Source organism: Eumetopias jubatus, unplaced genomic scaffold (genome assembly GCF_037043125.1).
Source record: "Eumetopias jubatus isolate StellerSeaLion01/CBP00866 unplaced genomic scaffold, mEumJub1_p1.0 scaffold_8, whole genome shotgun sequence".
In the NCBI taxonomy this organism is placed as follows: domain Eukaryota; kingdom Metazoa; phylum Chordata; class Mammalia; order Carnivora; family Otariidae; genus Eumetopias; species Eumetopias jubatus.
Window position 1 is genome coordinate 21189995 of NW_028274814.1, and position 23844 is coordinate 21213838.

General features: G+C 48.1%; 1 protein-coding gene across 1 annotated transcript in view; it reads left to right on the forward strand.

Moving 5' to 3' along the window:
* Positions 1 to 23844, forward strand: part of FAM171A1 (family with sequence similarity 171 member A1) — a 123470-nt gene that overhangs the window by 79147 nt on the left and 20479 nt on the right. Inside the window, exons 4-5 of the mRNA XM_028114199.2 lie at positions 9672 to 9830; positions 14275 to 14451. Of these exons, the coding sequence (XP_027970000.1) occupies positions 9672 to 9830; positions 14275 to 14451 (336 nt within the window). The remainder of the gene's footprint in view (positions 1 to 9671; positions 9831 to 14274; positions 14452 to 23844) is intronic.

Consider the following 23844-nt stretch of genomic DNA (forward strand, 5'->3'; position numbering starts at 1 on the left):
CACACTTGCCTTGTTTCTGTTGCCCACTTGCATTGCCAGGCCTGTGCCCTGATTCAGGCCCTGGTCACTCTCCCCTCGGACCATGCAGCAGCCCCCAGCTGGCGTACTTGCCTCTAGTCTTTGAGTTTGGATTGGAGCTGGGCGTGAGATTGACCAGACTTCCCACCTCTTGTGTCCCCTTTCCAGTACACCTTGCACTAAACTGCCAGAGGAATCTTCTGGGAGCAGAGCTCCAGTTCGTTCACTCCCCCGCCCCCCGCCCCGTGCCCTAGGAGAAAATCCAGTCTCCTTCCACAGCACGCACCCACCTTGTGATCCGGCCTCAGCCTCCCTTCTCCGGGCTCTTCTCCTTCACGTATTGAAGGAGAAAGTATTCTAGCCTAACTGAATTTCCTTTTCTGTTTTCCATCTGGGGTGTCCCACCCCACCTTGCAATCTGTCTTCAAACCCTCCTTAGGCGTCAAGAACAGCTAAGGACACATCCTCCAGGAGGTCTTGTCTCCATCTTCCCTGGAGATGTGATTCATGCAGGTGCCTTGCCCTTCAACCTCAGTGGCCGAGGGGCTTATACCATGTGATCCCCGGCTCAGGGGTAACCAGTCCACAGTGCAGCCAAGGGCTGGGACCCAGCTGAAAGAGAAAATCTGGAGCCATCAGTTCTTCTCTCTCTTCCTTTTACTGGAATCAAGCTAAGAACCCAGAAGAGGTGAGACTCTCAGCTGAGTGGTTATGAGGTACAGAGGGTCTGTGAGCATGCCAGGCCACCTTGGAGCCCAGGTTAGAAGAGAAAAGAAAGTATGAGTAAGAAAAGGGAGGCAGTTAGTACCAGGTCAGAGAGACACAGATTGGGGATTAGTGGAGTCCTGTTGATGACACTGCATTTGAGTGAAATCTACAGACTCCTGCTGTGTTGCCCCGAGCTGCCCTGAGCCCAGAACCAGGTGCTCCTGCAGCTTCCGTGCCCTCTGGCTCCCATCCTTGCATTCTGACACATCTCTGTCTCCCTTCTTGCCCTTCATGTCTTTATCAATAACCAGAAGAGTGGATTAAAACAACCCTCCAGCTGGGGGCTGTGTATCTTTTTATGATAACTCCCTTTCCCATATTTGGTAGTAATACCTTATCTCCCCAACTAACATTTTAAAAGCTGAAGGTAAGAAGTATGTCATGGTCATCTTAAAACCTTCCCAGGGCTTGGCCCTATACCTGCCTTATGATAGGTATTCAATGAGCAATTCACTGAATGACTGAATAAGTTAAAATTTTTTTTAGGGATGCCTCGGTGGCTCCGTTGGTTAAGTGTCTGCCTTTGGCTCAGGTCATGATCCCAGGGTCCTGGGATTGAGTCCTCCATGGGGCTCCTTGCTCAGCGGGGAGCCTCCTTCTCCCTCTGCCTCTGCCCCTGCTTGTGCTGTCTCTCTCTCTCTCTGTGTGTGTCTCTCTCTCTCTGACAAATAAAATCTTAGAATTTTTTTCTAAGATTTTATTTACTCATTTGAGAGAGAGAGCGAGAGAAAAAGCACAGAGGGAGAGGGAGAAGCAGACTCCTCGCCAAGCAGGGAGCCCAGCCGAAGGCAGACCCTTAAGCAACTGAGCCACCCAGGCGCCCCAGAAATTTTAATTTTTTTCACTGATCCTTGTTCATGAGTGTAATAATTGCTCCTTGTGTTTTTCCTTGTCTACTGAGAGTTGAGACATGACAATAATAATACTGCATGCTGGGTGCCTGGGTGGCTCAGATGGTTGAGCTTCTGCCTTCGGCTCAGGTCATGATCCCAGAGTCCTGGGATCAAGTCCCGCGTTGGGCTCCCTGCTCGGCAGGGAGCCTGCTTCTCCCTCTGCCTCTCTCTCTCTCTCTATCTCCTATGAATAAGTAAATAAAATCTTTAAAAAAAAAAAGAATGCCGCATGCTGTTTCATGCTCTCTTACCAGTTGGAAGGAAACCCATGCGTAGATAATTTTTGGTCTTCGCAGTTCTGTTCTATAAAATTAATATAAAACTGAATTTGTAAGAGCTGTATTAAATGTTCTCAGATTTGTCAAGTGTAGGTGAATTTATTTTTTTTAGTGGATTCAGAGGAGAAAAATCAATTCTTACTTGATCAGAAATGTAAGTACTATAAGTCTTTGAATTTTAACATGTTGCTCAGATGTTATAATGTATCAAACGCTCCTGAGAAAAGGTAGGTAGCGTGATGACAGTTCAGTGATGAAGCTTCACACGTTCCGTGCATAGTCTTAGGTGATGAGTTTTATGTGACACTAAAGTAAAAGCTTTCAAAGAATGAAGGCCACTGCGTGCAGATGAACACAGAAGAGGGGGGGAAGGAGCCCATTGTTCTCGTTAGTTAGATGCTTCATGCTTCAGTGGACGTTTTTGTTTTGAAATGTTTACACCCAAGTAAAATAGAATAAACTCATGGAAAATGAGTTTTCCTAGAAAAATAAAAAGACTGCCCGCTTGTTTTCTTCTCTGTAGGTACGGTATTTGTGTAAATTCTGAGCAGTTGGCTCCCAGAGCATCCAGCAGACCTTCATGGGTCTCAGAAATGGGGCATCTTGTTGACTCTGAATGTGAGGACATAAATAAGAAGGTACCGTGTGGTACACACACACAGACACACACACACACACACCATGGAATAGTATTCAGCCATCAAAAAAAAAATGAAATCTTGCCATTTGCAATGATGTGGATGGAAGTAGAGGGTATTATGCTAAACAGAATAAGTCAGGGAAAGACAAAGACCATATGATTTCACTCATGTGGAATTTAAGAAACAAAACAGCTGAACATAGGGGAAGGGAAGGAAAAATAAAATAAGGTAAAAACAGAGGGAGACAAACCATAAGAGACTCTTAACTCCAGGAAACAAACTGAGGGTTGCTGGAGGGGAGGTGGGTGGCGGAATGGGGTAACTGGGTGATGGACATTAGGGAGGGCACTTGATGTAATGGGCAGTGGGTGTTCTATGCACCTGATGAATCACTAAACGAATAATACACTATATGTCAACTAACTTGAATTTACATTTAAAAAAATAATAGGATACCCTGAAGATGCCCGACTGCTCAGGGGGGCACTGTCAGCACCCACTGACTTCCGGCCCCCAGAGCTCCGCTGTAAGCCACGCCCACCTCACCCCCACCGCGCCCCGCGCTACCCACCTCAGTGCCCCTGCTCTTAGCGATGACTTCACCACGGTTCACGGAGAGGAGAAGCCACCAGGGGAGGATGGCTTGGTGGCTTCTCTCTGGCCTTGTAACGTGTCTGCCACGGTCCCTCCTCCTCCACCACGAGCCCCTTCTCTCGCAGGTCCTCCCACCCCATCTCCTCCTCAGGCCTCCCCCCATCGTTCTCCTCCCGCTCTCCTTCAGCTCCCTAAACCCTGCCATTCCAGGAAAAGCCCTTCCTAACCCCCCTTCCTCCTTCAGACTCCCCTCGCGTTTCCATCCTCTCCCAAACGGGAGAGGTCTACCCTCGCGGGTTGCACACCTCGGTTTTCCTTTGCCTCAGGCGGTTCTGGAAGTTTCCCTTACAGAGTTCCACGGAGCTCGCAGCCGCTGGGGGGCCTCCTCCTGGGTCCTGGTCACCCCGCGGGGTGTGGAGGCTGGGGGGTGGGGGCCGGGTCGAGCTGCGCAGACCCAGGCGTCCTGGAGGATGGGTCTCACTCCTCAGCTCCTTGCCCCTCTGGCCTCGTGTCCGCCTCCAGCTACCTCTTCCACCCCCAGGCCGCTGTCTTTATTCGGCATTCCGTCGTTTCTCACGTGAACCCCTTATGACAGCCTCCTGGCCGACCTCTAGCCCCTCCACCCCTACCCCCGCCATCAGAACTGGGGTGAGAGCAAACGCGATCTTCTCCCTCCCATCCCGGGAACCCCGCCGACGCCCCTGCACCTGGCTCCCGGGGGCCCCCCCGCCCTCCGCAGCCTCCCCGCTCAGGCTGGCCCTGCTTCCAGGTGTGCGCTCCCTTCCCCCCGCCCCCACACCGCCTCCAGACCCGGGCACGGATGCCACCCACGGAGCTCTCTCGAAGTTTCCTCTGTACTTTTCCACATAGGTCTCTTATTTTGGCACTTAAAACATTGTCATAATTAAGCCATTCCCATGAAGCCTTCTGTACTCCTGAGCCCCAGGACGGCAGAGCCTTTGTCTTTTTCCTCTTTGCATATCCAGTGCCCCTTGCAGAGGAGGGTCTCCCTACATGTCTGGATCATTGTGAGGATGCTCAGAGTATCTTGTGCCGTGGTTCCCAGTCTGGGGCAGCTTTGTCCCCCAGGAACGTTGGGCAGTTTCTGGTGCCATTTTTAGTTGTCACGACTTGGGAGCTGCTCCTGGCATCTGACGGATAGAAGGCAAGGATGCTGTCAGACATGATGCACTGCCTAGGCACCCCAGCCCCCCACTCCCCAACAAAGAATTACCTGGCCTGAAATGTCAGTAGGTCCAAATTGAGGAATCCTGACCTAGTCGGAATTAAGACAGATCGCTCTTTGGACCTAGTGAGCTGCCCAGTGTAGTTCATCTTTACATGTAATTCTGTAAATATTGTTGAGCACCAGCTATGTATAGAACACAGTGCAATGTGTTTTACAGAACACCTGCTTTCAAGGAGCTTCCATCTAAAAGGGGAGAGGAGACGGGAAATTAATGTTTATCCTGTACCTGTTATGTACCCAGAGACCCTGTTAGGCGTCATGCGTGTGCACTCGGATCTGGCATCACAACACCATATTACAAAACAAGCATGATTCATACCTGTTTGAAAGAACAGGTAAAGAACAGGTAAAGAACCTGAGGCGCAAAGTCACTCAAATAAAAGATGATAGAAGAAAGATTTAAATGTAGCACTGAATGATTCCACTGCTCCATGTTCTTTTCTCATGGTGCCTCTGATTAGGGACATGTACACGTTTCCAAATAAACATAACGCAGGGCACAGTAAAATCCGTGCTGGAGGGGCACCTGGGGGGCTCAGTCGGTTAGGTGTCTGCCTTCAGCTCAGGTCCTGATCCCGGGGCCTTGGGATCGAGCCCCACATCAGGCTCCCTGCTCAGTGGGGAGTCTGCCTCTCCCTCTTCCTCTACCCCTCCCCACCGCTCGTGTTTTCTCTCTCTCAAATAAATAAAATCTTAAAAAAGAAAAAATCCATGCTGGAGAGAGAAAGATAGAAATAGCATTTAGCAGTTGGGGTGGGATCAAGGACGTCTCCACAGAAGAGGCGGCATTTAGGACACATCTTGGATGATGTGTAGGATGTGCAGATAGAGACTGGGGGGAAAAGGCATGAACATATGTGTGGAAGCACAGAGCTGTGCAGTCCTGCTTGGCCGGAGGGTGAGAGGTAGGCATGGTGTACTAGGAGGGGAAAGGTAATTAGGATCGAAAGAATTCCTTTCTGTCTCTTACTAACAGAATGACTGTGGAACCTCTCTGGGCTTCCGCTTCCTCACTCATAAAGAGGAGAGGGTTCTTTCTTCACAGGATTGTTGTAACTATCAAGTGAAATAATATGTATATAAGAACTTTGTGGGAGCACTTGGGTGGCTCAGTTGGTTAAGTGTCTGACCCTTGGTTTCGGCTCAGGTCATGATCTCGGGGTTGTGGGATTGAGCCCCGCTGAGCGCCGAGCAAGAGTCTGCTTGTCCCTCTCCCTCTGCTCCTCCCCGTTCTCTCTCTCTCTCTCAAATAAGATCTTTAAAAAAAAAGAACTGTTAATTCTGAAGTACTGAACTGCACCTCTCACTTACAGGATGGGAATTGTAGCAGTTTGGGTCCGTGCTAGTCTGTAACTGTCACTGCCACCATTGTTTGCTAAGTGGTGGCAATCCACTGAAGGTCTCTGAGCAGAGAAGGAATGTGACCGGAGTGACTTTAGAAAAATCAGTGTGTCAGTAGTTGGAGCGGCAAAGGTGAAAGGCTGGGGGTCGTGTAGGGTGATGTAGGGTGGAGTCAGAAAAGGAAGAGAAGATGATGCTGGAAATGTTGATGAGAGGAGATTGGCCAGTCCTGGCAGTGAGTGGATGTGCAGAAAAATCAAAAGGGAAAATGATGGCAGCCTGGAAGCAAAGCTGGGTGTTGAGCAGAATGGGGGTGTGGTGAAGTGGGAGAGAAACTAGGGGATGGTGTTGGAGTGCCGGTGGGGCATCCAGGTGGAGGTGTCCCGAAGGCAGAGGAAATACAGACACTGGGCTCGGAAGAGCATCGGGGCCGACAGGAAGGCCACCATGGAGGGGAGTCAGTAAGGTAAGAACCCAAAAATAGTGGAGGCAGCTGAAGGCAGCCCCATAGGAACTGTTTCATCTGGAAGTGGGAGGAGAAAAACACATACTTGCAGAGGAAAAAGCCGGCTGACTCGAGAGACCAGCGTGCAGGACTGCGAGTGCCAAGCAGGAGGGGTTCCTGGGCGGGGGCGGTGAACAGTGTGGGCCATTGTGAAGAGGTCAGTGAGGAGGAAGGCCGAGAAATAGTCATGGGTTTGCAGATTATACAGTCATCCATTGACATTTCCGAGGGTGGTGTGTGTTGTGGGTAACAGCCAGATCATTGGGGGTTGGGTGGAAGGAGAGGAGGCATTCCCTTACGGCATTCAAGTCCTGTTTTGGTGTTATTTTTCTAGATGAGGAAGGAATGCGTCTGTGTGTTGGCTGTGGAGGAGAAACCTGTAGAGAGGGATGATTAACAAAGGCAGGAGGAGTTGGTTGGGCCAGGTCTTGCAGCATCACAAGCGGAAGTTGGGGTGGAGGCTTGGCTTGACTGACCCCGGAGGAGAGCAGGGACAGAAGGGTCGGGAGAAGAGGGAAGGCGGGGATTTTGAAGTGCAGAGACAGGAGGTGGTCGCCCCAGTGTTCTCAGTAACAGAGGCCCTGAGCATCTGGGGCTGGGGATGGAGCCCTGAGTCTGAGAAGAACAGAGAACGTTTGAGAACCCGCTGTTGTGGGGGAATGTGGGAGAGTCATCCAGAAAAGACCAAGCCAGGTCTGTCCCTCGGTCTTCCCACCCCGTCCTGGAATCGCGGGAATCCAGCCGTGCTGATAGAGGAAGGTAGGCGTGAGGGCCTAACCGCCCCCCAGCCCCACACAGACACTTTGGGTTCCATTTACACTGAGGCCTAGAGTGACTTCCACCCTTCTGTCACTCCTCAGATATTTCTTGGGTCGTTTCGGCAGGCAGAGAGAGGTCCTGCCTTTGCTCTGTGTCTGGGAGTGTGTTTGGTCCCTCAGCAGACAGGGATCCATGTCATGCCGGTCACAGCGTGCATCCAGTCAGCGGGACAGGCCACGTCCCCTGCTAGTTAACCTGCCCCAGGCATTGCCCCTCTGTGCCCCCCCCCACCCACCAGTCACAGCAGATAGACCCCAGATGTCTGGCTCCTGACCAAGTTCTCCCGCACAAAAGAGGAAGGGGAGGAGGCGGAGGGAGGGCAGAGCAGGGGTGGGGAGGGGAGAGAGATGCATCTCCCACTAAAATGCATGATATGCCAGAGAGCAAGAGAAGGCTGCGTGTCTGTGAGAGAGGTGAGGGGGCGAGGGAAGGGAGAATAGCCCGTGGCCCCTGAGAGCACGGGAGCAGCTAGGTCTGGGGTCTGCAAGTTCCAGGCCAGTCCCTGAGGGGGTCAGTGTGATCCCCCCTTCACCTGTCAGCAGTCACCCTTTTCCTGAGGCCTGGAAGGCAGCATGTATCCCACCCTCTCTGCCTCAACCCTCATGAGGACAAGTCCCTCTTGGCCCCGTCACACTGTGGACAATATATTTTCTTACTAGCAAGTTCCTTGTTTCCCCCACTGTAACCCAGGCGGGCACCAGCAGCATTGCTTAGATCGAAAAACAGTAGACAAAGGGAAATAAGTTCTCAGAAAGTTCACTATCACTGACAACAGTAATAGGATCAGGGAGGGAGTAATGTTATGTCGTTGGGGGTGAGGGGGTAAAAAAGAAAAGGTTGGCTTTGACTTTCCGTCTCCGAGTGCAGCAGGGAGAAGAACAGAGAAGCAGACTGCTCCTCGCCAGGAGTGGCGGTGCTCCTGGGGAGCTCAAGGTGTCCAGACTCTGTGTGGACCAAGGAGGTGACAGAAGGAAGACATCAGTCTTCTGTGACATCAAAGGAAAAGACCAGACTGAGCAGAGCTGGGAGTGAACAGAGACAGATACTTGGATGCTAGTGCATCGCCGTGGGTTGTTTTGGGGGTAGAGAAAAGCCATGGAGGTTTGAGACAGGACCGCGTATCGGTCCAGTTAGTTTCAGTGGAGGTGACGGAATGCAGATGGGAGTCATGACTTGGGGCATCGGGCTCCCAGGGGCCCAAAAGTGGGGCCTGTGTTTCACGGAGTGGAGAACCAGTCATCTGAGAACTCTAACCAGTGATTTTTAGGTGGTACGGGGGGGCATCTGACTCTCTGCCACCTCACTGGTACATGCTCCAGCCAGCCTACCCCAAACTTCATGTCTCTTGAGCTTCTGTGGCTTACTTGTAGGAAGAACAATGTGGACTCTGATATCTTTGAGCTCTAAAACTCCTTTCCGCTAGAACCCTTTTGGATAAGCTTATTCCCCACCTGAAACTTTCTGATCCAGGGTTAAAAGGAACCCTGGGGCAGGCATAAAGACCATCAGCTCAGGGCTGGGCTGTGGTGCCAGACAGCCCTGGCCCCAGACGGTGGGCAGGGAGCCCCCAGCTGACCACAGGAGAAACTGCGGGCCTGGGGCAGGATATGCAGTGGCCAGAAAGCCAGGGCAGATCACTGCTTTTGAGGAACGGCTATTTCAATCCACAGAAGTGTGTAAGTGCCACAACTCCCACTTGTATTAACTTGTGTCTTCGGGATGTTTTTGCTGGGTTTGCGCAAAATGATTTGGCACCTTGACGTCTTATGACTGTCGCCATAGCATTAGGGGAACACAGGTTCGGGTTCTGCAGCCAAAACAACATCTGGAACCCATGCTGCAGACAGTATCACCCGGGGAACTGTCTGAAGGGGCCCAGCCCGTCCTTCCGCACACGGAGCTGCCTGCCCCAAAGGGAGCGTTCCCACCTCCTTTCTAGAGCCTTGTCCTCAAACGCCCAACGTGAGCTGTGACGAATAGGGTGCACCCCACCCGCAGAGACTGGATGCCACATGGCAGCTTCTCCTTTGGAATTCTTGTCCAGGCTGCACATTGAATTCCCTTGCCCGGCTTCAGTTTGGTCTGTGGAGGGAAACCAGATTTTACCAGAAGATTAAGGAGGTGTTTGTAACAGTCTCAAAGGGTGTCGCTTGCTTTGTTTACGTAAAGAGATGAACTGTCATCTACTCGTTTCACTGATGCGGACTTCCTTTCCTAAAGTATTGCCCCGCCCCCCCCCCCCCCCCCCCCCCCCCCCCCGCCAAGTGCGAATGCTGGGCAGTGCAAAGCTTGCTCACAAATAGGACTTGGAAAGCTTTTTTGTTAGAAACCTAAATAACATCCTGTGTCAAAACAAATGTGACAATGGGCTATTATTTCTATCCCCATAATAGCATGTTGTCACATCTTTGTGCCCTGCGGGGGGCGCGGCGAATGGGGGATGGGCGGAGAGGCAGGGACGAGGGGGAGGGGGAGGGGAGGTGCGCTGCAAAGTGGAGAAGCGCTTCCTGGTTGCCTGAGATTTGCCGCTCCCCCGGGAGGTAACTCCGAAGTTCATTTCTGCAGGTGCCCGGCCACAGCCTCGCGTTCACTTCCAGAGGAGAGCCCTGCGGCTGCCGGAGAACACCAGCTACAGCGACCTGACGGCCTTCCTCACGGCCGCCAGCGCCCCGGCCGAGGTGGACAGTTTTCCTTATCTGCGAGGCTTGGATGGAAATGGAACAGGTAATTGGAGTCTGTTCTCCTCTCAGCTGGGGCTTCTGTGGTTGCATCTGGGGATGTGGCTCAAAGCGTTAGTACTGCCCGGAAGAACCACCGGAGTTGTGAAAGGTCAAGTGCGTTGGAGCGGTGTTAGTTCGGGATTCCCGTCTACACCACGGTGGAAGTACATGTGAGTGCACCTGTCGCCTTCAGCCGTCCTGGCTAACGTACCTTCAGAGCTCCCCTCTGGTAGACTAAATATATTTAATTCAGAGAAGTACTTATAATTGAAGTTGGGTTTTTTTGTTCGTTTGTTTTTCCCAGGTATAAGGCTCTCTGCCCTTGTCCCGCTTCCCCCTGGAGTGGGTTTGGTGGAGCCACCTGCGTGGCCGCCCTCCCCCTCCCACCCACAGGTCACAGCGGGGCGGGGGAGGGGGGCAGTGGCTCTGATGCAGAGAGTGGGGACAACCCGGATGTCATGTCTAGGAATCAGGAGCATTTAGGAGCGGGAGCCTCTTCTGTACCACCTGCACCCGGCCAGCATTTTCCCACATCTTTCCATCCTCTGAGCTGTTCTCTCTGCCTTGACTCGGCAAACAGTGGTCAGGCTTTGATGTTGATTTGAATCCAGACCTCTAAGTCAGCTTGGTCCGTGTCACTCTAGACTGGCCGGACACATAGAGCTAAAAAATCAGAGAAACTAAAAACCAGCAGCCAGAAAATATGTAATAATTCCTTATCAGTAAAAAGACTGGCTTGCAGCCAACAGTGCACTCGGCACTCGTGTGGTCCCTAGTCCTAGGGACTGGAAAGTGGCAGATGCTGAGGTCCTGAGTCATTTCTTGTCTCCCCTCTTCTTTTCCCGACACTTTAGATTAGTCACAACATAAACTTGAAAACCAGAGGCTGTTCTGGGTTAAATCCTGCCAGGTGAGGAGGTGACTGCATTTTCCCAGAAACGCTTTTATTGAATTTCCCTCACTTGTCCAGTGCTTTACATAAACGGATCTTGGGTCCTTCTGAAAAAGCTTTTACACCTGCAGCATCTGATCCATTTTGTAGAATGCTGACGAATTTCTGGTGACCAGTCAAGGTGACCTGGTGATTTGTTACTCACTTTTCGCCATCTGTGGCACCTGCTTTCAGAAATAGTTCTTCTTACTTCAATTTTATACATGATGAAGATGCAATTAAGACATCAGGAACTGGCTGTCAGATAAAACTGCGTAGTAGTCACTTTAAGTAAACATTATTGGGGGGAAAATGTTGACTTTTACTCTAAGCGTACAGGCCAAGGAGAAAAGTAGTATTTCAGGGAACGTGAAAAAGTACAATTGGAGACCATCATGCGACCTCCACCCAGTCTCCCCAACAAATGGTGCACAATCATAAAACCCTAACTTGGAGGGAAGACCTCATTCCTCAGAGCTCGTTAATTTTTCTGTGCCCCATTTCCAAGAGCTCTTGAATAAATTATGAAATCCGAGATGATGGGGAAGGGAGAAGAATATAAAGACATAGAACTATTGATTTTAAAGGGGTTTGTTTTATTTTAAAAATCACTCTGTTATTTCAGAGGGAAGAAAGAAGGTCTTTAGAAGGTTACATGCAACTTCTTTTCCACTGAAAACACTGACAGCTGATGTGGGAAGAGGAATCCGACCTACTTGAGGGCTGCCAGGAAAGGCGACCACCCCTGGGCGTGTTGGCTCACACCTGTGAGCGTGTTGGAGCGTGGGCTCCGCTTAGCACCCCGACATCTCACCAGCTAGGTGCCTGTCTCCAGTTTCCCATGGTGCAGAGCCTCTCTTCCCCACCCCCCAACACTTGCTTGCGTGCTTACCTCCTGTTTTATAAGATGCATCTAAGAGATCTCAGCTTTTCTTGAGGCCCTGGCCCACACATAGCTGTGTGAGACGGCAGTTCCTAACCAGAGTCCGGCAAAGGTGAATGGAGGCCACAAGTGGGGTTGGAAAGGGCTCTGAAGGCTGGGGTCCTTGGAGTGTTCTTGGTTGTGTCCAGTTCAGAGGGAGTTTATCCAGAGTTGTAAATAGAACAACTCAGCCAGATGGAGATTTGGCCCATGTTCTCATTTGTTCACCTGTGTCCACCTGCTCCATAGTGTCCTTGTGTCACATGGGGCCACCACCTCCCCCACACAGGCCGGAGACACTACACCTTCACGGCATCACGCTCCCCACTCTGGTTTGCTAAGGAAGCACACACCCGTCCTCTGACATTCCCAAGGGGTTAAGAAATGACTCCTGCTCGTAACTCCAGGAAGACAGAGAAGAGTCCGTAAAATGACTAACATCCAGCAAAGCTAGAAACAGAATGCAAAGCCAAACAGAACCCTAGATGCTCTCTGAGCAAAACCCCTCATGTTACAAGGGACGGGTCGGAGGCCTCCTAAGCTTGGTCCAGTGGTGCCGCCCCTGCTGCCTTTGCCTGACACCTGTCTTTATTGGGACATGACAGGAGCCTGGTAACATCAGGAGGGAACAAGAGGGAAAGATGTCATTATATACAGAACTCAGTGCTTTGTGTAGAGTTGCAGTCTTAGAACAAGTGCTGGAAGGGAGACAGTTGAGCCTGTCGAAGTATGACTTGTTCGTTGTTCCAGATTAGAGTGGGAGGGTAAAGGGAGAGTGTTTGGGAAGGCATAGAGTACGAGTGGGCATTTAGCTGGGGCACTGAGAAAGAGAAAAGAAGCCTCAAGAAATCAAGTGTGACTGCCTGCTCTGTCTTCTAACGGAGAGCTTTTAAAAGACCCTTAAATCACGTGAACCTAACGTATATTGCTTTAATTAAGATGCCCTTTTCTGCAATGCTGTACTTACTTCTAAATGTTTATAGCTGAGTCTGTTTTCTTTCCACAGCCTCATAGGAAGGCATCTAGTCCAGATAATGCAGATAAGAAAAATCCCTGAGGAGTGAAGTAACTTCCCCGAAGCCACATACGCAGCTAGTGGGTGCATCTGGTACTGGAACCCTGGCTTCCTGGGCCAGGAATGTGCAAAAAAAAATAGGAAGGGAGAATTGTTGAGTGGGGATGAGGAGGCAGAGCTAAGTGGGAGGCAAGGATGGATGAGGAGTCTAGAAGGCTTTCCTAGTCTACCTGCTGCTTCCCTGTGCAGACCTCCTGCCTCGGGTTTGCTGAAAGCAGCAGCAGTGCTCCCCAGTTGAGAACGTTATGTCTGAGTTGTGTACTACAATCTAGTGAGTCCCTGAATTTCTCTTGGTTTTCAGTTCTGTCTCATCCAGAGAGTCTTAACAGAACCTAGAGAGGTACATTGTAGACTTGGCTTGACTTCTGTGTCCCCTTTGGGCAGTTGGCACATTTAAACTGTGGACCTTTTGATGAAATTCCCATTATTGGGCCTTGTCCTTCAATGACAGAGATGAATATAAATTGTAAAAGGTAGTTCTGTCATGACTCATATAAATTGCTCTATAAAGAGTTTAGCTGTAACTTGTGTTGAAACTCTAAAATTCACTTAGATTTGCTCTAAATGTTTACATCTAGTCCTAAGTGGAGGTTTGCATTAGCTCAGGTAGTTGATGGGTAGGTAAGTATCTAAGTAGCTTAGTAAGAAATCCTACAGATTATGTTCTAATGGAGCTTACATTTTTTATCACCGTGCTTTTATCATTGTGCTCAAGATTTAAAATTATAACAAAACATTTTATGTGATATTATATTTCACTGGAGAAAAATTGTCCTAAAATGGATTACTTAAGTAGATAAATATAATATCGCTGTCATAAGCATTCCCTGATTTATCTATAAAGTAGGCAGTCATTAAAGCATTGGCTTGAGTAAAAGGCCTCTAATGTAGAATAATTGGGATATTAAATTCCTTTTAAACAGATCAAAATAACAATGGCAACTAAAATAACTCATAAATATTTCAAGTCCAGGTTTTTAGTAGTGTACTTTTAGTAGAAGTAAGTTAGGATTTTGAAGCACTCCTTGAAAAAAAAAAATTCCTTTTTTTTTTTTTTTAAGCAGTCTCTAATGCAAAACATTTGGTTTCCTGATGGGGCTCTGCCAAGTAATTAACACGGGCATGGAGCTGACTTTGTCTGGGCGTTGATTTCAGGGATTTCTACACATTGCCTCCTCTCATGTTATAGACAAGTCTTTTCCTTTTGAGGCCCCTGTTTGAAAGCAAAGCACTGTAGTGTAGTGGAGTCGGCAGACCTGAGCTTAGATCCCGGACAGACCACCATGCCCTTGGGGCCAGTTCCCATTACTACCCTCTGTGAGCCTGGGTCTTTTATCTGTAAAATGTGGATTTTGCCTACCTTACAAAGATGCGGTGAGGATTTTATAAATGTAAAGGGCTTACTGCCGTCCTTGGCACATAGGAGGTACCATACTCAGTGAATGGCAGATGCAGACGGTGGCAGGAGCCCCCTGTAGGTCCCTTTTGCACGTGTGATGGAGAATCCCTCTTGCTTTCAGGAAATGGCACCAGGTATGACCTGACCCCAGTCACGGCCGTCAGCGTCCACTTGCTCAGCAGTGATGGAACACCGGTGCTGGTGGATGGTCCCATTTACGTCACTGTGCCGCTGGCCACACAGAGCATTCTGAGGCACAATGCCTATGTCGCCGCGTGGCGGTTTGACCAGAAGCTGGGTAAGCAAGACTCCTGTGATTGGCTAGCAGGTGACTTCATGACTGTTTGATTTTCCTTTTAAGAAGCCCATGCAAATCTCCTTTCCTTGAAGGTACTGAACGTTGCACGGTTTCTGGCTGGTGAAGCTCACGCCACTGGGCCATGCAGGCACGCTCTCTGGAGGGTTCTCTTGTTTTTGTTTTTGTTGTACATTTAAGCTAACTTACTTGAGTCTTTAAAGGTTATTAGAGCTAAAATTGGCTCCCCCAATCTTTAGCCTTTTATTCTTTAGGTTCTATCGTCTCTCTTGGTCATGTGGTTTTTAAGTTTAACGAAAAAGGAAGAACGTTGCCAACAACATCCCAAGAGAAACTAAAATGACCCATTAACCCCCCACCTAGAGAAAACCACTAATTGTATTCGGCATTATATCCTTCCAGTCATTTCACCGAGCACGTATGTGTTAGTTATCTATCGCTGCACAACAAATTGCCCTAAGACTCAGCAGCTTCAAACAACAGTGAGCATCTCTTATCTCACATTTCTGGAGGGTCAGGAGTCCAGGGACAACGTAGCTGGGTGGTTTCTGGGTCAGGTCCTCCAGCAAGGTTGCCGTCGGGCTGCCAACCTGGGCTGTGTTCATCTCGGGGTCGGGTGGGGGCTGGTGACCGTGCTTCCAATCCTGCAGGGCTGTTACAGGCCTCAGCTCCTCACTAGCTGTTGATCTGTTGGTCGGAGGCTTTCATTCCTTGCCCTGGGGGGTCTCTCCATAGGGCTGCTCACTACGTGGCAGCTTGCGTTCACTGGAGCAAATGATCCAAGAGAAAAAAAAAACAAAATAAAATACAGAAGCACAAGTGGGCAAAATGGAAGTCACAGTCTTTTACAACCTAATGTCAAAGTGTGACACACCATCACTTCTTTCCAGATGCTGTTGGTCCCAGGGCCCAACATAGGTCCAGGGTGGGGTGGACTGCACAGGCCCGTGAACACCAGCAGGTGGGGATCCCTGGGCCCTCTTAGAAAGGCTGCCTTCCGCAAAATATATTTTTAACAGGAATGGGATATATGCTATAATACTGTTCTGTAACTTGCCTTTAAAAACCACTTGCATATCATAAACATCTTTATGTAGCATCAGCTGTGACTCTGCAATGTCAAAATTAATGCGTGGTATTTCATTATGTCGATGTGTCATAATTTGGTTGCTCTGTGCCCTATAATTAGAGAAAACATTACTATTCTTACCAGTGCTATGAAAAATAACTTTGTAGCTAAATCTTTAGGCATGGCCATCGTTGTTTCCTTAGGATAAAATTTTAGAGAAAGCGATAGTGCTGGATTAAAAATGTATGAAATTCTAAAGCTTTTAATACATCTTTCCAGATTGTTCGCTAGGAAGTTGTATAGTTGGTGCTCTTCACAACAATATGGGCACACATGCTTGTGTGCTTAGATTTTCATACCATCTTCATTCTTATACCCCTTCGGTACCCCGTCCCTTGAAAGTCAAGCTTGAAAATACCAGTTTTCAGATGCCCTCATCCAGAATTTTAAAGCATTAGACCATGCATAAAGATTATTGGGAGATGTGTGGTGTCAAATGTATTTTCAAAGATACCTAATTCCATGAGGAGTCAAATCATAGTCCTGGGAATTTATATGTGAAAAGAGATGCCTGTTGGATGTCTGGGGTTTGTTGCGGTTTGGTCTTGTTTTGTTTTGTTTCGCTTTTGCTTCATTTTGCTTTCCAAATAATTACTAACAGGAGCCATAATCATTTGTGTGGAATTCACTGATTTCACTAAAGACGTACTAAACTTGACGTTGACAGATGGACGGTATCATTTCCTTAACATAATCCTGCACTGAGTTAGGCTGCCGCTGACGTGTGTTCTCGAGGACTTAGTCGGGACCTAAGGAGCCCAACACCTCCCAGAAGAAGACAGATTGAGAGGGGCGTGCCTGGGAGAATCTCAGAAGAACACAGGAGAAAGTAGGAAGGAGAATGGAGACAGCTTGTATTTTGTATCCTGAAAACCTGGGTCTGCTCTTGTAAAGCTGTAAGTCCCACCTTGGGCAAATCCCCGTGCCTGTTTTCTCATTTGTGTAAGATGTTCGTTTGTTGAGGCTCTTATCCCCTTGTATGTTCTGCTTCTCTCCCTTCGACCTCCTAGTTGGCCCCAAACGTGTTCAGGTCAGCGCACTGAAGCAGCAGCATGACATGTGGTTAAGAGCAAGGGGCCTGGGGGCACACTGGATTGTTATTCCGGCTCTGCTACCCACTGGCTGTGTGGCCCCGAGCAAGTTACTTAACCTCTCTGTGCCAGTTTCCTCAACTGTGAAATGGCGATGATAATAATAATGTTGTTACGAAGAGTGTATTAGACAAAGTTCTCCAGAGAAACAGAACCAATAGGGTGTGGGGGTGGGGGGTGTGTGTGGAAAGAGATTTATTTTAAGGAATTGGCTTATACATTTGTGGAGGCTGGCAAGTCCGTAATCTGCAGGGTCAGCCTGCAGACTAGAGACCTAGAGAGGAGCCGATACTGTAGTTTGAGCCCAAAGGTAGTCTGCTGGCGGAATTCCCTATTCCTTGGGAGAGGTCAGTCTTTTTCTTAACGCCTTCAACTGACTAGATGAGGCCCACCCATATCATGAAGGGTAATCTACTTTACTCAGCCTACTGATTTATATGTTACTCTCACTTTAAAAATACCTTCACAGCAACATTCATACGTGTCTGACCAAATATCTGGGGACCATGGCCTAGCCAAGTCGACACAAAAAATTAACCCCTCCAAGGAGAAAATGAATTAAAAGTTGTAAGAGGCTTAGTAGAGCGCCTAGCACAGAGCAAGGACACCCAAAGAGTTTAGAAAGTAAACAGAAGTCTCCCCATCCTATAGAAGGCTCCCACGGACTGTGCCCTCCAAACCCCTTGGCCCAGATCTCTCGAAGGATTGTTCCCCACGTGCTGCTTCCATTTCTCAGCCCACTGTGATCCTGCTCCTGCCTCCTACTCTTCGGAAACAGGTGTCCCGGAGCTCACCAGTGGCTGCACGGCTCTGAAGGCAGGTGACCTCCTCCTCTGCTTCGAGGTCTGTGCGACATTCCGAGATCTTCCTTCCTTTGTGAAGGGCCCTCGTCTGTTGGCTCTTTGACTCAGTGTCCCCCCCGGGTCCCCCTTGTATGCTGGCCACTGGCGTCTGCCCTCTGCCCAGCTGCTAACTTAGCTGATGCCAGTTGCTAGGGCACCACACCACTTCCCTCACCCCCACAGCTCCCCATGCACCCAGGTCCTAGTCTCTGCTCTGTGTTTCTGACCTTCCAGTAGACATCAGTGTATGGATGTGCCATAGGAAAGTCAAGTCCAAGATGCCTAAAATTAAGGTTTATCCACTCCTCTTGCTGCAGCATCTAAACCTCTCCGTGTTCCCTCTCTTGGTTAAGGGTATCGCCTACCAGACCATCAGAGTAGAAACCTCAGGGTTATCCCCACTTTATTCCTGCAGCCACATCCAGTCCCGTGTTGCTGTCAGATGAGCGTTTCTCAAGCTTCACCCTCTCCCTGTCTTCTCCGTGTTACCTCTGCCTCGGTTCAGACTCTTCCCTCTTTTCTGGCCCAATTCGAGCAGCTGTTGGAGTGCCTCCCACCTCTCCTTCCCTCCACCGGGTCTTCTGTATCGCACCGTAGGTTATCTTTCCGAAGCAATGGAAAGCCGTATGTATATGATCATCTTCCATGTAGATTAGTCCTCTTAAGTACAAATCTTATCTCCTAATATATTCAACTGCCCTGACAACTAAGAAATTGCAAGGCCCTGCCTGTATGTATTTCTAGTATCACTGTAACGTGTACAGTGTGAGCGAGAGGAGCTATGTTACTGTTTAGGGGATGGAGAAAGGGATTTGAGAAAAGAGAGATCCCACTCACATGATGTGACAAGCTGTGGGGACACCTCTGCGCAGCCGGGGAAGGGCACACAGTGGTGTGGTAGCAATGGCGGGCATGCAGAAGATGGCGGCTTGACATGAGGGACAGAGAGGCAGGGGCAGCTCTGAAGGCATGTGTGGGCCTGAGGAGCCCGGGGACAGTCTTGCCTGGGAAAGCGGTCTGTGCTCTGGAAGGATAACCTACGGTGCGATACAGAAGACCCGGTGGAGGGAAGGAGAGGTGGGAGCCACTCCAACAGCAGCTGGAATTGGCCAGAAAAGAGGGAAGAGTCTGAACCGAGGCAGAGGTAACACAGAGAAGACAGGGAGAGGGTGAAGCTTGAGAAACGCTGATCTGACAGCAACACGAGACGGGATGTGGCTGCAGGAATAAGAGAGAGATGCATGTACTGTGATCACGGCGGTCCTTGTGAGGGAGACAGGAGGAATCAGAACCAGAGGAGATGGCAACAGCGTGGTCGGAGCAGAGACTCGGGCGATGTCCTTTGAATATAGAGGAGGGGACCACTAGCCAAGGAACGCAGGTGGCCATGAGAAGCTGAACAGGGCAAGGCAACAGATTTTCCCCTGGGAGCCTCCAGAGGGAACCAAGCCTGCTGACACCTTGACTTGCGCTCAACGGAACTGACTTCAGACCTCTCACTTCCAGAACTTTAAGAGAATACAGTTGGGTTGTTTTAAGCCCCTAAGTCTGTGGTCATTTATTACAGAAGCAACGGGAAATTAACACAATAACAGAAGTCCGTGAAAACAAAGAAATGTGCATTGTTAGGAGGAAGCCTCTGAAATGGAAGTTACCCGATTCTCTATCTCTTCTCTGGAAATAATCCCCACAGCATCAAGCCTTTTGCCGTTGAGAACCTTCATTGTGTACATGATCTATTTTCACTCAAAGGGTCTTTTTAACCGAGCATCTACTGCAAGAAATGTGACTGCCAGCTCCTGGCTATAACAGCTTGTATGTGTACACAGAAGAGCCAACGTTTGCATAGTCATTCAAAAATAATCAAATGAATTAAAATATGCTTTCTGAAAACTTTAAGATTGGTGGACATTTCAAAGAAACCGTATGTTCTTTAACTTCCTAAATTCAATAGAAGCCTACATATTTCATAAGGTTGGGGTTTTGTTTTTTTTTTTACTATTTTTTTCTTTATTATTAAGGTTCTTATTTTGTTATATTTAATCAATAATATCATTATTTAAGTAGAAATTAAGTTATCTTGGTTAAATAAAAAGTTCCAAGACAGTATTATCAGATCAGGAAAAAAGTAGGAACACATCTTAAGCACAAAACACTACTTACTAATTAATAGCTATTTATGATTAATTCAAACACAATAAATAATCACCTCAAACCATTTAACACTTTAAATGATGTGCTTTTAAGGTAAATCAAAGTAATTGTAGTTCCAAACTGTTTAACAGCCAGATACAGCAATCTGTGAATCCATTAAGAATTGTTCACCTAAATCAGGGTCGGCAAACTACAGCAAAGCTAAGAATGGTATTTACATTTTTAAATGATTGAAGAAAGAATCAAAAGAAGAGTATCTCATGGCACATGAAAATTATATGAAAATCAAATGTAAGCATCCCTAAGTAAAATTTTATTGGATGCTATGGACTGAACGTTTGTATCCCCCTCCCCAAAGTTCCTATGTTGAAATCCTAACCCCCATGTGTGTGGAGGTGTGGGGCCTTTGGGAGGTGATTAGGTAATGAAGGTGGAGCCCTCAGGAATGGGATTAGTGCCCTTGTAAAAGAGACCCCAGAGAGCTCTCTCACCCCTTCCACCATGTGAGGACAGCAAGAAGATGCCATCTGTGAACTAGGAAGTGGGATTTCATGAGACACTGATTCTGACGGCACCTTGATCTTGCACTTCCCAGCCTCCAGAACTGTAAGCAATGAATATCTGTAATTCATAAGCCACCTCATATGTTATTCTTTTTTTTATAGCAACCCAAAGGGACTAAGACGCTGGAACACAACCACACCCATTTGTATATGGTCTGCATGAGTGCTATCTCATTACACCCACCGGGTTGAGTGGTTGAGACAGAGACCAGATGTCCCCACAAACTGAAAATACTATCTGACCTCATACAGAAAAATGTGATCCTTGATGTAAAAGGCATTGAGAGGGAGGCTCTTACCATTCTAGTATTAGAATGTAGATTCTAGGGACACCTGGGTGGCTCAGTCGGTTAAGCATCTGCCTTCAGTTCAGGTCACGATCCCAGGGTCCTGGGGTTGAGCCCCGTGTTGGGCTTCCTGCTCAGCAGGGAGCCTGCTTGTCCCTCTGCCCACTCCCCCTGCTTGTTAATGCTCTCTCTCTGACAAATAAATAAGTAAAATCTTAAAAAAAAAAAAAAAAAGAATGTAGATTCTATGCTCATGGTCTGCAGGACCGAAGTGGGGGTGCCTGGTGCAGCCACATCCGTACTTCCTGCCATCCAGGTAGCCCTTCGGCATTTTGCCAGGAGTGAGCATTGATGCTCAGAGTGATAACACCTTTGTTAAAGGGCAAGACTTCAAACTCTGTAAAGAAAGATGGAATCGCTTTTAGTACCATGGGACTTTTATTTGAAAAATAAATCCACATTTTGACACTAACTCGAATACTGCAGTCCATGACTGCCAGATAACTGAAAGTTTACTCTGAGGATAGGGACCTCGAAGTGCTCCTTTTCAAACACCATTAGACTGGAGTCAGTATTTGATGCTGTCGTTTATCACTCTTGCCGCCGCTGCCATCGTCGTCATCGCCATCGTCGTCGTCATCTTCTTCTTCTTCTATGGCTACAGTTGTCCTTCTTTTTTTCCTTTTGGAACAAGCGAGAAATTTTCCATTATACAAATTAGTATCTCCATCCTTCAACCCACATGTTCACCGGAGGATGACCTAATAGATCAGCACTGTCTTAGGGTGTAAGTAAAGTTGGATTTTGTTTAGTGTGTTACAGCAGTTTGAATTGGCTCATTGTTACGTGCACTCTCCATAAAAAGGATTTTTTTAAGAAGTGCAGTTTGCATGTGCCAGAGTTCAGACCTTTGCTGCATTTACAGGCAGCCCCGAAGCCGTCGTGTTAAAATGCTGCTTGATTGGTGCTGCAAGGGAGGATTCTGTGTAGTGAGCACAAGTCTTTCTTTTGAGGAATTAGAGGTTTTCTTGAACTTATGATTGTCTCGTGGTGCTTTTTTGCAAATTATAACAATGCCAGCGTCTGTGTCATGGGTGTGGTGGGGGGGGGAGGCTATTGTGGACGTAACACACGTTCTCATCAATCGTGTGCGGGGGTGCAGTCTGTCCTTTGAAGGAGGCGGTGTTCCTCCCCGGGTCGGGCACATGAAGTTTCATTGGTCATGGTGAATGCATCTTAGCTGAGGCTTTCTGGGCAGTAGGAGAGGATTCTGTCAGCTTGCTTTTACAGGCATTTGCTCTCTCACCTAGAACTGGGACAGCAGATGGCTGTCCGATGTTCCTGGTTGTCAGACTGTGATCTGACTTGTTGCCCTGGGGAATGGTCACTTCTGAACATGCAAACCAGGTCAGTGGTTTGGATTTAAAGTGACCGAGTGACATTGGCCAAGAAATCAACCTTTCGGTTTCTGGATGTGATGAGTTTCTGCGGTTTAATGATCACTTGGGTTACTGGATTTGAATACTCTCATTCTAACGAGATGACAGAAATAAAAGCATCTTCTAAGTGGAGCTACGTTGTAGAATCCAGTTTTAACTGCCTTCCCAAAACACAGCCTGCAGAGTGTGTGTGGGTTGCTATAGAAATGGCAGTTACTGAACCACCTCTTATCATGCATGTATGGTGCATATGTAGCAGGCTATCAGGATCCCCACTCATAGCTGGCCTGGAGGGGATTGGTCTCCGCTTCAGATGGTGAACATTACTGCTGATGCTGTGCTCTTTGAATTAGTCCATTTAGGTAAGTCACAGCCAGCCTGCCCTGGAAGGTGGAGCTTGATTTAAAATATAGATCTGGATGTTTTTTCCATTTCATTGTTTTTTTTGGCAGGGGAGGAAAGGATGGGAGTTCTTATAGCACCAAATTATGTTTGGAACTGGCAAAAAAATGAACATAATATCCCTGCCTTATCTTTTTCTCTCTCTGTCCTGAGCCACACGTCAGGAGGGAAGGTGACATATTGAATACTGAGATGTAGAGATTGAATTACAAGGATGAACTATATTACACAGGCTGGGCAAAAGTTAGAACAAAAGAAGGGAGTTCATGTTTCTAGCAATTAAGTGCATGTTTACATGTGTGATATTAATTTTAGAACCGTTTGTTTTTTCCAAAAGAACAGACTCCATAGTTAAGAGTACTACAAAGAAGGAAGCAGACTCACCTAATCTTAAGTGTGATGTCAGTAGATCCTTAAGAAAGATGATATGAAATAGATCTTCTCCCAGCGAAGGCTGTTTCTTAGAAACAAAGAAAGAACTCTCAGGAAAGGAGTCTCTACTTTCCCCAGATGTTAAAATTGCCCACAAAAGTGAATTCAGGCTTCTGTTGGGTATGTCGGAGAAACCAAGGTAATTTACCTGCAAAGAAAGCTGACTGAAATGATGTAAAGGACAGAACGGAACACAAGGGTGGAACAGGACGTCATTGGGGTAAATGGTGGTAATCCGATGGCTGAACTCTAGCTGACCGGAAATCTCGGCTGCCACGTGGCCAACAAACTGGTGTGGTTTCAAGACACAGATTGGCATCTTTTTGCCGCGACAGGCCATGAGCATCAGCACTGTGATGACACGCTGCCCCTGTGGTCCGAGGGGCGTGCGCTCGGGCCAAGGAGCCCGTGCGCCGCCAGTTGGGAGAACGGATGCACAGTGATCTCAGAACATGGACATTTGTTTTTCAATTGTTGCCTAGCAACTAAAAAAAAACATTCTTGTGATATCAATCCATTCCTAGGAATCGTTAAGCCTTTTGTGTTTGTAGCCACCGCCTCCCCCACCCAGCCCTGAAATGAGACTTTTCAGAGAATAAGGAATGCCATCACATGAGCTACATTATAGTTGTGGTTCAGGGCCATTTTTGTTTTGAAACCTTTTTCTTACAGACTTCATCTTCCCATAGTGTCACTTTATACAGAAGTAGAACTTCCTGTGCTTGAGTTTAACCGAAACCGTTTTTGGCAAGCTTTACAAATGACTGTTGCCCACTTTGTGGCCTTGGAGCAAGAGCAGCATGTTCCTCCTGAAAGGAAATGTGTCTTACTGTCAACTCTTAATTCCCACTTACGGATTATTCACGTTGTGGATTTTCTGTGGCAAATTTGTAGCCTCCTGCTGGCTTCCCCGTCCCCTGGAAGCCTCCAAGCCCCCTCGTGTTGCCACTGCCCCTCGGCCTGCCTTTTCAGCATTGTGTCTAGCATCACTCGTTCTAATGTCAGCCTGGGTGAAAAATAGGAAGGTTGAAGCTGC